We start from the raw sequence: 15605 nt of genomic DNA, 5'->3' as shown, positions 1-15605 counted from the left end.
GTCCAATTCCTCTTTGGGCTGTAAGGCCCTGACTGTTGTCTCAGCCAGTGCCCAGGACTTGCTGTTCAGGCTGGGCAGAAAAGCAAACAGCTTTCTGTGTTGTCATGGCAGTGGCAGGCCGGAGGGCTCAGGGAGGCTGCATTTACAGGGAAGGCTTGTGGACCTTTGATTGGGAACCCCCTTTCAAAGACTCCAGGACGGCCAGGAATTAGGAAAGGGAGCTATGTGCTGCTTATGCCACCCCTTTACCTTTACCTATGCCACCCCTTGCTATCTTGTCCCTCGTGGGGTTGGCAGAGAGCATTTGAATGAGTGGACAGAACTGCTTGTGGCAGTCTGCTGGATCTTGCAAATGAGAATGCGATGTGAAAGCCCAGGGAAGTTGAGGGATGAGTTCCTCACCCCAATGTATGTGTGTCAATTCATTATAGTTTGTATTGTCCTTCCCTCAGTCCTCAGTGGCCACTTGTCCTTGTTTCCTTAGCATGTTCACTTTGTGTGGGCCAATGCAAAGTTCTCCCCATCTGTCCATCAGGATATAGGGAATTGACAGAGATTAGGCTGGAGCAAATGGAAACTGCGCCCCTATGCGGACAGGGATAACCTAATTTCTCTTGTCTGTGCTCTGGTAACCTATAGGTTAGATTACTCCAATGTGTTGTACATTGGGCTGCCTCTGAAGACAGTTCAGAAACTTCAGCTGGTGCAGAATTCAGCTTATTATACTGATCCTGACCCGATTGCACTAGCTGCCAATTAGGTTTGGGCCCAATTCAAAGTGCTGGTTTTGACCTATAAAGCCTTAAAGGCTCAGGACCGCCATATCTCAAAGACTGCCTGTGATCATGATTTGAAACTCTTCTAAGTGTGCCTCCTTCATGAGAGGTCCAGAGGGTGGCAACATGAGAGGAATGATCTCCCCAGCGAGGCTCGCCTGCTGCCTTCGTTACATATTTTTAGGCGCCAGGCAAAAACTTTTCATTATAACCAGGCCTTTGGCTGATTACTGTGTTTGTGGAAGAGGGGTGGTATTAGGTTTTGTTTCATTAATTATTTTGTGTTTTTATTTTGTATTTTTATGTTGTGAATCACCCTGTGATCTTTGGATGAAGTGCAGTGTACAAATTTAATACATAAAATAGAATAAATAAACTTCAGGCCACCAGAGGGATGTCCCCAAGCTTTTCTACCTGTCAAGATTGCCCAGCTTCCAAACTGAGGAAACCAGGAATTTTGTTAGGCCCAAGCTAATACAAAAATTCCACTAGAGCTGTCTAACCAGACCTGCAAAAATTAAAGACTATCACCACACCTCACTGCGTATCCCTGAAGAGTCAGATAGATAACAGCTAAAAGTTCACTCTCTGCCATCTGAGTCTTGAGCAGAAATATTGTGCAGTAACAGTTGACCAAGAAGGCTACATCGCTGGGCTTAGGTTTCCAGGCATTCCAGAATAAAGAACACTAGAAAATTGAGTGAGGTGGTTTCTGTACAATGCATATAAATAATATATAAGAGAGAACCTGTAAAAAGTAGAGATAAAAGAATACAGTAGACATGGGAAAAATACAAGGCAGCATGAAACAACAAAACTATCTAACCTAGTCCAATATAAACCCACTTGACCTCACACCACAGGAACAAACATCACAAACAGGTGCTCAGGCATCAGGAAAAGGTATGAGGCATGGACTAAAGGAATAACCCAAACATCTAGCAAATAACATAGCAACCAGACCAGAAGTTCCCAGCCAATCAGAGCTTAGCTGGCCAGAACCTTCCAGTACTTGAATATGTGCGTTCCCACAGAGGCACAGTTGCTGTTAATTAAGCAGGCTGCCATATTGGCCTTGAGCTATCAGCCTCAGTTAGATAACACAGTTTCGTCCTCCTTAATGAAAGCTACATTTCTCACCAGAAACAAGATTGTCCAGTTACCCAGGGAGGGGGGCAGGTGGCTGCAGAAAGTAAACTTTGATCAATGCCTAAGCAAAATAAAAGCTTTTCTGGACGCTACCCAGTTTGCTTCTAGGCATTGCTGGACAGGTGTGGATTCTTGGACCTTGTTGATCATTAATTCTACATAGTTTGCCTGGGCTTCCTGAGTTGGACTAAAATATTTTTGTCTAGTACTAGAAGATGAATCAGGGTGTTAAGGAATCTCATGGGAGTAATATTTGGATAAGGTCAGGAACTACCAGGGACTTTGCCGAATTTAAAGTCTCATTCTTCTAACTACTTGAAAGTCCAGTTTTCTGAGTTAGAATACATTATTTATCCTTTTCACTAGATAATCAGGCATCTTTAATATGCCATTAAATGTGAGATTATTAAGGTTCTGCTGGAGTTGCTTGATTGGGTATTTGCATACAATTTTTGGACTGCTCCTTCAACCTTTGATCTAGCCTTCTGTTCAGCTTTTGGACAATACTATATATTACAAAAGAGGGTGTCCAAACCATCAAGTGATAAGTTAGGAACCACAGCCATCTGGACCGTAGCCATGCCCCAAGGTTGTATGAATTACTCTCGACATAACAGCTCTGCTTGAGGGTACAGAACTGACTTAAATGCCATCTGTATAAACATTGTCCCATCCTTATTTTCCTCGATGTTTTGCAGTGAGACCTGCTGACAAAATCTTATATAGGGAGGGGGAAAGACTTTTCTTAGATCTGCCCGGAATTTACTGGTAAGAGGAAATGGTTGGTTGGAACCTGACAGAAGGCCAATGTTTAAGATATCTATTTTCAGCTTGGCAAAGGGTAAGTGTGGGCAGTTAGCAGAATCTGCAGATGACACACACTGATGGAGTAGTTTAGTGTGAGCAACAGGAAGTTGTCTTCAGTGAATTGTTTCTCAATAGAGGAAAAAGACATGCTCGTGCTAAGCCACTTTGCAGGTTCCTGTGTTGTTTTGTTTTGGCTCCCAATTCCTTGGTGAAATGGCAGAAAGAGGTATGATAAAAGGTGGGTCTAACTGCCTGTTGAATTAGTCCATCACTAGTCCATTGGGCACCAGAATAGCACTTGTGTACGTTAGGGATAGCATGAGTGGCAGATGTCATCTAGTAAACTCTGTCTGTCTGTCTCTGCTAGATGCCAGCCTGGACTGATTGGAGAGCACTGCCAGTTTCAAGACCCTTGCCATCAGTCACCTTGCGCTAATGGGGGATCATGTGAGAGCACTCTGCGAGATGGCACTGTGCACTACCAGTGCACCTGTCCCAAGGGCTTTCGAGGTAAGAATATGCAATGTGGTGAGATGCAGTGTGTGTCTTTCTGTAGAAGCTCCACAGGCTTTTCATATTCCTGATAAAGATTGCTTTGCTGGGAGATGGTCACATTCTCCAGGGAGGATGGGTCCAGATTGTGGGTGAGAAAATTGACCTTCTGGGGAAGAAGTAACCTTCTAGGTCACTTGGTACATCATCTTCCTTTTAGGTCAAGACTGCTCTCTGTTTGATGCCTGCGCCAGCAAGCCGTGTGTCAATGGTGGCCGCTGCACCAACTGGAATGGCCGCTACAACTGTACATGCCCATCAGGCTACCAGGGCCGCAACTGCCGGAGTGATGTGGATGAATGTCGGGTGCCTGGCCTATGCCAGCATGGGGGTACCTGTATCAACACACCTGGCTCCTTCCACTGCCAGTGTCAAGCTGGCTACACAGGGCAGCAGTGTGAGAGCATCTCCACACCTTGCGCTCCCTCTCAGTGTCTCAACGGCGGCACTTGCCGTCAGACAGGGGAACTCAGCTACGAGTGTGCTTGCTTACCTGGTGAGTGAACAATTTGCAAAGTGTACCTTTGCTTGTACCTTCTGTAAGGGAGTGGGATGGAGTACTAAGCAGGTAGATTTTAGGGTGGGACGATCCCTCAGGGCAGCTGGGCGTAGAGTTACACTTGAGACTCAAGCTTGACCCTTTTCTCTGGCTACACCGTGGCATGCTTCACTATTCTCCTGTCAGGAAGCTCATGGGAAGCTGTTGAGCACTTTGGTGGAGCAGGAAGGAAACAATCTAGGCAGTGGGAGGAGGCGGGGGACTTGGCAGCCAACACATGCGGCTTTGACTGCAGGAGCCAGAGTGTAGTGGAAGGCTCAGCTAATTCTTCTTCCTTGTTCTAGTCAGAGATTTGGAACAAGAGTAGAGCTTAGAATAGAGGAGAGGCGCTGCATTGCTCAGGGGCTCAGTGTGACTCTGTGGTGTTTACCAAGCCTTGTCAAGCTTGAAACTGTCCCCCTGTGGCCAATGGAATTGACACCCAGGAAAGTGTTCAGAAGATTACAACCCATAGTTGCACATTAGGGATGGAATGGTGGGTTGTTGGGAGGATTTTTCTTTCTCTACTAGCAACACTTTTTCCACAGTTACTGGCCGGGCTAAAATCTCCCTTTCTCCCTTTTCAGGATTCAAGGGACACAACTGTGAGATTAACATAGATGATTGCCCAGGCCACATGTGCATGAATGGAGGCACGTGTGTGGATGGCGTCAACACTTACAACTGCCAGTGTCCCCCAGAGTGGACAGGTACTGCATTATTATTGGTCCAGGAACCAAAATGTGCTTGGAACAGCCTAGGATTTTAAGGGCCTTAATGGGAAACGTAGGGAGCTATCTAGCATTTGGGCAGAGATGGGAAATGTTCTTTTCTTCTCTATACGGCGTTAACTTAATATTAGCCTCTAAGTGAGAATGAGTTCAGAAATATTACCTTATTCTAGTTTGGGAAAACACTGGCTTTAATCTGGCTCGGTGCATGGTGGGCAAAGGAAAAGGAAACTCAGGGCTGCGAGTGTGGAGGTATTGGGGTGCATGGGGGAAGGAGAGGTGGTGCTGCAGCTGTTAGGCCATCCCTGATGAGAAGGTCTTTTAGCGAACTAAGCCCCACCTTCTTTGCACTGTAGGCCAGCACTGCAATGAGGATGTGGATGAATGCCAGCTGCAACCCAATGCCTGCCACAATGGAGGCACTTGCTTCAATACCAATGGGGGGCATTCATGCGTTTGTGTCAACGGCTGGACAGGGGAGAGCTGCAGTGAGAACATTGATGACTGTCAGACAGCGGTCTGCTTCCATGGTGCTACCTGCCATGACCGTGTGGCTTCCTTCTACTGCGCATGTCCTATGGGCAAGACAGGTAACTGGCTCCTACCTTGCATAATGTGTCCACGTCATATGTTTTTATTCTGGCTAACTGGTTTGGGCAGAATTTTTGAAGGGTTTGGTCAGCGTAAAAATAATAGAGTGGATTAAAGAGATATTGGATAACAGGGATAGGGTGTCAATCAGAAATGGAAGGACATTGCTGAACATGAACAACATATTGAAATCAATACCCCTTGTCCATAAATTCCATCCCATTCCCTACACTCCTCCTGTTTTGCTGTCAAGTGATTGCCTTTCATGGCCCTTTCTCTTCCAGGCCTTCTTTGCCACTTGGACGATGCCTGTGTCAGTAACCCTTGCCATGAGGATGCTATTTGTGACACCAACCCAATGAATGGCCGTGCCATCTGCACATGCCCACCAGGTTTTACCGGAGGGGCCTGCGACCAGGATGTGGATGAGTGCTCCATTGGTAAGACAGCTGCACCCTTCTTTTGCAATTCCAAAAGGTGAAGGAAGGAGGACTGCCTCTCTAGCATGTGAGAGGGGTCACTGAGATGGACTTTTGCCAGCTTTTTGGGTTGGGATATTGACAAGTAAAGCACCTGAGAGAAGGATCGGTTTCTCCTGGCATGCCCTTCTCGTTCCTTGTCTGGGTTTATCCCTTATGTCAGGGGTGCACAACCTGCAGCCCTCCACATGTTGTTAGACTACACCTCCCATTATCCCTGATCACTGGCTATGTTGGCTGGGGCTGATGGGAGTTGTAGTCCAAAAACATTTGGAGGTTCACAGGTTATGCACCCCTGCCTTAAGTGAAGGCAGAGAAGAAGTAATTTTGAACCAGCCATGTTCACTTTATGTGCATTTGCCTTCTCCAGGAGCCAATCCATGTGAGCATTTCGGAAAGTGTGTGAACACGCAAGGCTCCTTCCGGTGTGAGTGTGGACGTGGCTACACAGGTCCCCGCTGTGAGACAGACATCAATGAGTGCCTCTCCATGCCTTGCCAGAATGATGCTACCTGCCTTGATCGCATTGGCGAGTTTACCTGCATCTGCATGTCAGGTGAGTTTCCTGGCTCTGGGGAGCAGAGTGCCCATCCTATCCAGGACTGCATCTTGGGTAGCATGAGATGTGGGGAGAGAGTAGGTAGGCGACTGGATATGCAAGAATTGAGGTAGAATTCCCTGCTAAGTACGGGCTTCCTGAGTGGACTTAGATAGGTCACTTCCTTATTTCAATTTGCTTTTAAAAGTGAAAATGTCAGTGACCTGTTTCAGAGCTGTTGTGAAGCTCTGTGTAATGTGTAGATCATTCAAAAAATGTTATGTAAATGATTGTAGAGCAGCCTCTGCTCTTGGGCTACCTGAAGCTTCCTGTCCCAAGTACAGTGGTACCTCGGGTTAAGAACTTAATTCATTCTGGAGGTCTGTTCTTAACCTGAAACTGTTCTTAATCTGAAGCACCACTTTAGCTAATGGGGCCTCCTGCTGTCGCTGCGCTGCTACTGCACGATTTCTGTTCTCATCCTGAGGTAAAGTTCTTAACCCGAGGTACTATTTCTGGGTTAGCGGAGTCTGTAACCTGAAGCGTCTGTAACCCGAGGTACCACTGTATCTTGTCTGCCAGGTGTTAGCATACCTGACTGATCTACACTGAGGCTCTGTGGAGTGGCTTTCTTTTTGTTCTTCACATGTTCTAGACACTTGAGACAGGAGGTGCCTCTCAGACTATGACACTTCCATGTCTCGTTGGCTGTGCCTGTTCTTTTTTGAGTATATCAGCAGGAAGTTTCTTTCACACTGCCTGCTTCTCTTAGGCCTGGATTTTTCAGTGTGTGGGTGGTATTCTCCAAACTAAGAGATGCGCGTGGGCAGGGGGGATACAATAGTTAGATTGGTATGAGACTGTTGTGGGAATACCCACAAGGTATAGCAGTCTAACCTGTGCCTTTCTCTGCTAGATTCCAGGCTTTGTATTCCCCGCAGTTACAAAGCAAGAACATGTTTGGTTTGCACTTTCAGTAGAGCTGGCAAATACAGATTCAGGAGAAGGGCCCAGAAAGGTGCAGGAAGCAAGATACTATTGTGAATAGTGGAGGCTTCGTTCAGGGTCCCTGGAGGAGTATTCTGCTGTTTCATCTCCCCCGCCCCCTGCCCCCAAATGGCATTGCAATTCTGTGGGCTTGGGATGAGGAACAAGCCGAGATCCTTAGAAGCAGTTTGGTGGCTGAAGAAAGCATATACATATGGAGGAATCCCTGGAAAGTGAGGGATGACTATACAGCTGTCCCTCCTCCCATTGTGGCAGAGCTATAGGACTGGGGTGCTGGGTAAATCGATACAATGTTCATACAGACAGTGGGAGTGCAGCATTGTGCTTGGAATATTAATGGTGGGGCCGGCCTGGCGGGTGATGTGAATTGACTGTGCTTTGTGTTTCCGTTACCCCATATAGGGAGGAACATTCTCCTTGCTTGCTCACTCATTGGTTAATGCTTGCTTTTTGTAAAAAAAAATAAAATCTGGGGGAGGGGTGGGTCCTGCTAGCTGAGAATGGCTTTGGTCTAGGGGCTAGAGAACTTTGTTTTAGTGTTGGACTTCTGTGATTAACCCAGTATTGCTGCATTCTGGAGTCATTTTCCCCAGGATCAGGATGGAGCTAGAGGTTTGACGTATCGCCTAGATATTTGGCAAGCAGCTCCAAAAATTAGGAGCCCAGCACACAGTGGAGTGCCTCTCCTACAAAATCACCCTCCCAAAGCGGAAACGGGAAATCTTAAAAAGTTTTTGACTGGGACATGGAGTGTTAGTTGGAATGCTCTTCTGCTGCTTGGTTGGAAAACAGTTCTGGAAAGCAAGTTTTTTTGTGTGTAGCCCCAATTCTTGAAACCCAAATCAGCATTTGCACTAGTGTGTCATCTCTGACTCCTGTTACTCCTGCAGTCCTCACAGTTCTTGAAACTCAGCTCCCCTCCCTACTGCTAGCCTCATATCTTCAATTCCGTTCATTGAAACAAAGTGTTGCACCAGACACACATAACCAATCTGTTCCTAGCATAGCTGTCAACTTTTCCCTTTTCTTGTGAGGAATCCTATTCAGAATAAGGGAATTTCCCTCTAAAAAAGGGAAACATTGACAGCTATGGTTCCAAGCTCCTTCACATAGCCTCAGCTCTCCTCCTTTTTTATGGTGTAAGCTCCAGAGCTACATCACCTTCCCATTCCTCCTATGTCACTGGAACTTCCTCTCACAATTCCCAGCTTTGTTTATTTTATCTGTTGAGAGAAGCAGGGTATTCAATTCTCCCCCCACTGTTCTCTCCCTCTTTCTTTTCCATCCCGTCATTTCCTGCCAAGGAGCTTCTTACTTTCCCATTCCTTTTTCCCAATGTGGATGGAATAAGCAAGGCGTGTGGGCATATCTTTTATATCAGAGTTGCCTACCCTGTAGCTTTCAAGGTGTTGTTGTATTCTAACTCCCTTCAGCACCAGCCAGGATGGGCCATGGTCAGAGATTATGGGAGTTGCAGTCCAGCAACATCTGGAAGACCACAATATCTACACAGTATCAGAGGCAAGAAGATTCTCTGCCTCAGGGATACTTGGAGGAAGTGGGCTATGTACGGTTATCACCACCATTTTAGGTTTTTCTCTACTACCCCCGAGGATTTGGGAAACCTGGCTCTGGTGAGCTAGAACTACGAGATTAGAAGTTGCCTTCACTCTTGGGATTTCCCCCTTGCATAGAGATTTCTCTCCAAATTGGAAACAGGAGTTTCCTCCCACAAAATGCTGCATTCTCTTACCACCCCCTCAGAGATGAAGATACAGGCAAACTCCTGGAGACACTTCCCATTAAAAAGGTTCATATGGAGACAAATTTAAGCGCCTTCTTACGTGAGAAAGTTCTGCCCCTCCTGTCTCCCCTTTGGCAGGGAGAGTAGCTTAAGGGAGTGGAGATGGTGTCTCAGCCAGGAGCTGAGACTGATACTATAAGGCTGTAGCAACTCAGACCCTCTATGAGTAGTCAAGGAAAGTGGGGGTGGGCCTTGATTATTTCCTCAGTGCTGCTTGCCAGCAAACTATTCATCAGAGAAGCAGACTTCACTGTTTTTATTACAGTGGCGAAGGGCTGGGAATAGCAAAGCCTGGAGGGTTAGTCATGCAATTCTGTGCCTTTATAGCTGCAAGGATTCCTTGGAGCATGTGTACACAGACCAGCAGTTGGGCAAATTCAGGATGGTCATTCCTCTATTGACCAGAGCCTGCTTAACCCCCTTGCCTAGAGAATCAGGATACCGTTGTGCTAACCTTATGCATGGCATGTCCAGTGCCTCACTTTTGCTCCTGTCTGCTATGGCTGCCTTTCTCACCTCCACAGCGAGACGGAGGACTCATAGCCCAGCAATAGAACACATTCTTTGCAGGAATGGTCAGTCTTTGGTTAATAGACAGTCTTGGTCAAAAGAGCAGTCCCTAAACACCTTAGAAAGTGCTGCTAGTCAGAGTAGATCATACTGGGTTAGATAGACCTACAGCCTCACTTGGTATAAGATAGCTCCGGATGTGTATTTTTGCACCCATAATTTCTGTGTGCATTAGCGGCTTTATTTATTTTGTAACTGCATATTTTATTGTTGTTAACCTACCCTGGGAACTTTAGATAAAGAGCAGGTAAGAAATTTAATAAAATAAATCAATAATAATGTGCCTGGTGTACTCCCTCCCCCCCAAAAAAATCTTTTTGATTTCCTTTTCTACCACTGGTTCCAGCTGCTGGCTGTATTTTCATCTGTTCTTTGTGTTCCTGCAGTTCTCTTATCAGGAACACGTAAGCAACTTGACTGTCGAGCCAAGTATTATCTACTCTTAAGTGGAAGCAGGGTTTTTAGGCAGAGGTCTTTCACATCCCCTGCTTCCTGATTCTTTTAACCTGAAGATGCCAGGGGTTGATCCTGGGATCTTCAGCACGCAAAACATGTGGCCCATCACTGAGCTGTCGTGACACGGAAGGAGCAGGAACAGAACTTCTGCTTAATTGAAAAATGGAATAAGCTCGGCAGTTGCACAGATTATAGAAACATTGCTTTGAATTAGTAGAACTAACACATGATCAAGTTTGATGCATGGAATGCTTACTCCACCATCAGTAAACTTAAGACAGTTGTGTTACGATAGGTGCTGTATGTACCATAATGGTAAAGTGGGGATGTGGGGAAATAATGGAGAGGAAGGAATGGGATGCAGGGAGACTTGTAGGGACAGCAAAGATGGAGTTGGAGTTGTGGGGAAATTTTCCCCACCTTCTTCCTACTAGATGGGCCTTAAACTATCTCTCTGATCATTTTCACCTCTTAAAGTTAGTAACTATAAGGAACCAGCTTTAAAAATAGGGATTTTGTTTTTAATGCCTTGTATTTGAAGCGAAGCGCTGTTATTTATTGTGCACCTTTGCCATGTAATAATAAGCTAGTATTCCTAGGCGTGAGCCTGCCAGGATGAGATCGACCCCTTTGTCTCACTGTGGTTGTGGTGTTACAGTGATGAACACATGGGTGAGTCCAATCATTGTAATAACAAATGGTTCCTCTTGGTTGCAGGTTTCAGTGGCACTTACTGTGAGATCAACATCAACGAGTGTGAGAGTAATCCCTGTGTCAATGGTGGCGTCTGTAAGGATATTGTCAATGGATTCAGCTGTACCTGTCCCTCCGGTAAGACAAGGGCTTTTTCCAGCAAGGAGATAAATGGCACTGCATCATTCTCTTACCTGTCCTCCCTGCCTGGCATAGCACAGGTGAACTTGAGCCTGTTCCCCCACAGGGCTCCTTCTCTGGCCTCTTAAAATAGTCTGCATGTTTGTGTATATCTGAAACGTGCCCAGACCGTACTTTGATAAAGCTGGTGAGCATCTGCCCTGTTTGTAAGGAGCCTTGCTTTCATCCCTTCTCCTGATGTTAGGAAATGTCTGCCCCTTGTGTGAATTCAGCTGAATTTGAGTCGCTTAAGTTGAGCTGTGCTGTAGTTTTTCATGAGCTCACACTGCCCCTTGTGCTTCTTCTCATCCCTTGCACTGTGGTACAGTTTGTGTAAGTTTTCTTTGCTGAGCTAGGAGTCCAGCTTGGGGAATTCTTTGTCAGTGTATGGGATGCAACTGTAGCCCTCAGGAGAGTGTGTTCAGCTCATTCCCCAGGACTTGCTCCGCTTTTCTGCTACCAAGCGGGTGGGGGGCCCTGTCCTCCATTCAGTTGCTTCCAGGGCTGATTGACAGACAGGCCTATAGCTTGCTGTGTGGGAGCTGGGACAATGGTATCTTTGTTCCCCCAGCCTGTCGCACAGGCCCCTGAACCCAATTTACATGTGGGGCAGACACCGCAAAGCCCCCTGTGGAGAGGAGGGGGAGAGAACATTGAGAGCCTTTGCTATAGGCCTCTGGTGGTAGGGCTGTGCTGCGCAACCAGGATGAAGTTTGAGGACTCCTGTCCCACATAATTTTTCCTCCCAATGCGAACCTGTTTTCTCTTTATCTGGAGCTTTCAGTCCAAACTATCATTTTATTCGAGGCTTGCTCTAGCTGTGTACCCACTTCAGACACTTAGCTTGAGAACGAGTATACACTCAATTCTTTTGCCAGCCTAGCTTGCGCCCTTTTCAGACATACTTGTAAAGTCCTCTGTTACCTCTAACAGCTGGGAACTTCCAAGTACACAAGCTTTTTTCACTCAGCTCTATGTGAAACCCAGCTAGGGAACAAGAGGTAGCTATACGTATAGTTCCACTCTTCCACTGCAGCACTGAGCCTCCATTTCCCTGCTCCTTTTTATATACAGCGCAGATGTTAGTGTAAGATTCTCATCCATCGGAGTGGATAACAACAAGTGTTCTTTCTGTGTGTGTTGTTTGGATCTTCTCTTGTGTATATTGGGTGAAATGCAACATGTATGTTAATGTCGCCAGAGTGCATGTTCCTTATTTTGTTGGTCCATCTGGTTTGTTTGACTACTTTTTCTTTCTGGGTTCAGGCTTCTCAGGCTCCATGTGCCAGATTGACATCGATGAGTGTGCCAGCACACCATGCCAGAATGGTGCAAAGTGTGTGGACCGGCCCAATGCCTACGAGTGCCGTTGTACAGAAGGTAATTGCTCTCTGTAATGAGTTCTTGCCTTCCATGCTCTTCTCTGCTGCTGGAGAGGGAATTGTTTCAAGTCATGAGGATGTTGTGATGACGACTGCACAAGGATTATTAGAATCTGATGCAGTTGAGAGAAAATTTTCCCCGAAACATCCTTTACATCTGCCTTTCGTGGGTGCCATTTTTGAAAAGCCCGGGCTGGGTGTGATGTGAGCTTTCTCCCCAATCCATGGTCCTTCATCTGTGAGCATATTTTAGGGAAGGTGTCAAACCACTTTCTAACTTTGGTATCAAACCTTCAGCAAAATAATTTCTCTATTCCTGATTTCCAGATAGTTGTGAAAGATCAAGATCAAATTGATGCTTGCAGGGGCTCTGTTTTATTTCCTTTTAGATGACTTTGGTTTAAAGATGAGCACAGAATTTAACACCATGAAATTCCCAAGGAAGCTTATTGTGTTCTGAAACCTAGTGGTGCACAGTGCATGCCACAACACATCATAAAGAGAACTAACATTCCCATGAATTAAAGGAAATGGACTTGGGAGAGTAGGATTTTTTTAAGGAGACTGCAAGAAACTCCTACACAGAACGGCTTTTAGGATAAGGGGAAAGGAAGCCAAATTAGTGCACACAGTTCATTCACATTGTGGAATGGAGAAAGGAGGGTTAGGTTACTCCTCATTTTTTGTTGAGTTTCTTAATTGATGTATCTAACTTGCTTGATAAACATGAAGTGGCATCACTTCTCAGTTGCTCAGACACTTTAAAAAAAGGACAGTAGATGCATATCTGATTGGCTTACAAAACAACGACTCTCAGTTTGAAAATTACAGTATTTTTAACACAAGCAGTTTTAAGTAAAGGTAAAACAGAGAACTAACAGTAGTTGTGGAAAAAAATAAATGTTTTGCTTGCTACATTTGGGTGTTTGGCTGCATCTTTTCAGATAAATAGTAGTTTAGGAAACATTGGGCTTTTCTAACGTATTAGATAAATGTATCTGGATGGACCTAAAAGTTATGAAAATGGAAGGGAGGAGGAAACCTTTCCCCAGTCTGCTGTGTGCATGAATTGCTATGATGCTGATGCTGATTTCCCCTCTTGCTTACAGGTTTTGAGGGGCCTTTGTGTGAAAGGAACATTGACGACTGCTTTCCAGATCCCTGCCACCATGGCACTTGTGTGGATGGCATTGCTAGTTTCACCTGCACTTGTGCAGCTGGTTACACTGGATACCGCTGTGAGAACCAGATCAATGAGTGCCACAGCAATCCCTGTCAGCATGGCGGCAAGTGCATTGACCTGGTGAATAAGTACCTGTGCCACTGCTTGCAGGGGACCTCAGGTAGGGCATCCCTCCTTGCTCTCTTCCTCTGCTTGCTCTCATTCCTTACATCTCCCAGGCCTATCCAGCAGCAACACACTTTTCGTTTATTTTCTTAGAAAAATGTATAGACTGTTTAATCAGAAAACCCTCGTAAGTTGTGTATATAATAAAGTTATCAATAAAAACACAAGATAAAAATCAGCAAAGTAAAACACACACACACACACCCCTAAATGAATGCCTGGGAAAACTTGCTGCAATAAAAAAGAATAATATAACGAAGGCACCTGCCTGGTGTCAATAGGCAGGGAATTCGAAAGCACAGGTGCTGCCACACTAAAAGAGAGACTCACAAATGCAGAGTAAACATTACATGTCACTTATAAAACTCAAGTTTTGCAGATCAAAGCAGCAAAATAGGCATGTATGGTGCAAATCAATCCCCCCAATAAACTAGATATAAGCTTTTAAGGGCTTTTTATATGTGAATACTAAGCTTATTTTAAGCTGTCTGCTTTGCGTGCATCTAATTTGTGTGATGTCAGCTGGCTGGCTGCCAAGTACGTAAAGCTGCAATCGCACAAGTTAAATGTGTGCAAATTGTGAGTCTCCTGTGCTGCTGTTGCCAGGCTATCCTGGTCCAGTTACGGGTCACAGCTGTTGCACCAGCAGAAGCTGGGAAAAGGCTCTCTTAGCCACTGCGCACACCTGGGCCTCCAGTGACAAAACTGGATTCAGAAGCACCTCCAGGCTGTGTACCTGCTACTTTGGAGTGTGGGAAACCCTCTCCAGGGCAGGAAAGGAGATCAGGAAGAAGGACTCTTTGATTGCACTCTTTTCTTGTTCTTGATCAAGATCATCCCATCAGGCCAGCCACAGCTGGAACGGGTCTAGATAATCTGTACTTGCCACAACCCTCTTGACCACCTTCCCCCAAAAAAGTGAGTGCCTACAACTGGTCAGTAGTTAGTCCAAACTAAAGAACCAGCTTCTTTGGGAGTGGCCATACCCCTGCCTCTTTCAAGGTGGCAGGGACCATCTCCTTATGTAAATTAACCATTTACATAGCTATTGGGCAGAATCCATTGATGATGCATAGGAAGCTATAACAATTTCCCTTTCATTGCATCTAAACCTACTTGCACCAGTTCTTTCCACTCTATACATGTCACTCAGCCAAGACAGGAAAGAATTTCCAAGCTTGCTGTGGGTCCATTCGATGTAGGGCGATTGCATCTTTCTTCAGGCCTGTGATATATCCTTTTCTCCAAGGTGCCAATTGTGAGATCAACTTCGATGACTGTGCCAGCAACCCCTGTGATTATGGCATCTGCCGCGATGGCATCAATCGTTATGACTGCATCTGCAAACCTGGCTTCACAGGTGATGGCTGGGAGAATGAATTGCTGGTCGGGAATAGGGCAGAAGTAGGGGAAATTGAAGAGGGTCAGAGTCAACAGCTACAGCTTTAATCAAGAGAGAATACTGTGGCAGAATCTGCATGTAGGTGGCAAGTGTTAGGCTTTGCAGGCAGGGCTTGAGGTAGCATTGCTCAATAGCTGCTATAGGATTTAATCCATGCTCAGTGAAGGGGACAAAGCTGGATGAAAGCAGCAAGAAGTTTCTTCTTGGCCACTCTGTTGCTGAGCAGTACTTTCTCCCACTTAGGTCCCCTGTGCAACGTGGAGATTAATGAGTGCGCGTCCAACCCGTGTAAGAATGGTGGCACCTGTGTGGATGGTGAAGACGGCTTCTCTTGCCTTTGCCCCGAGGGATTCCATGATCCACATTGCTATTCAGAAGTGGACGAGTGCAGCAGCAGCCCATGTGTGCATGGCACATGCCACGACAACATCAATGGGTGAGAGCTGATTACCCCAAGTGCATGAGCTGCTGCAGCAGGAGTAGGCAGGCTTTGTTCCTATTGTTCCCATGAGGTGGCACTGAAGACAGGAGTGGATTAAGTCACTTCCTACAGGCTGGTCAAATGGGCTAACAATGGGTGGTGCTTCTTGGAGGGTGTAAA

General features: G+C 45.9%; 1 protein-coding gene across 6 annotated transcripts in view; it reads left to right on the top strand.

Annotated features, from left to right (window-relative positions):
- Window positions 1–15605, top strand: part of NOTCH3 (notch receptor 3) — a 56635-nt gene that overhangs the window by 22654 nt on the left and 18376 nt on the right. For all 6 annotated transcript variants that reach the window (XR_014544553.1, XR_014544554.1, XM_083599076.1 and 3 more), the window contains exons 3-13: window positions 3100–3242; window positions 3445–3780; window positions 4410–4532; window positions 4910–5143; window positions 5429–5584; window positions 5994–6179; window positions 10717–10830; window positions 12139–12252; window positions 13364–13597; window positions 14852–14962; window positions 15248–15440. Coding sequence is in view for 4 of the 6 variants with exons in the window: in XM_083599076.1 (XP_083455202.1) it covers window positions 3100–3242; window positions 3445–3780; window positions 4410–4532; window positions 4910–5143; window positions 5429–5584; window positions 5994–6179; window positions 10717–10830; window positions 12139–12252; window positions 13364–13597; window positions 14852–14962; window positions 15248–15440 (1944 nt within the window). In the remaining 2 variants the exon portion in view is untranslated. The remainder of the gene's footprint in view (window positions 1–3099; window positions 3243–3444; window positions 3781–4409; window positions 4533–4909; window positions 5144–5428; window positions 5585–5993; window positions 6180–10716; window positions 10831–12138; window positions 12253–13363; window positions 13598–14851; window positions 14963–15247; window positions 15441–15605) is intronic.

Source organism: Podarcis filfolensis (assembly GCF_964270895.1).
Source record: "Podarcis filfolensis genome assembly, chromosome: 2".
Lineage (NCBI taxonomy): Eukaryota > Metazoa > Chordata > Lepidosauria > Squamata > Lacertidae > Podarcis > Podarcis filfolensis.
The sequence above is the reverse complement of the archived record's forward strand: the minus strand, read 5'-3'. Positions and strand labels throughout refer to the sequence as shown.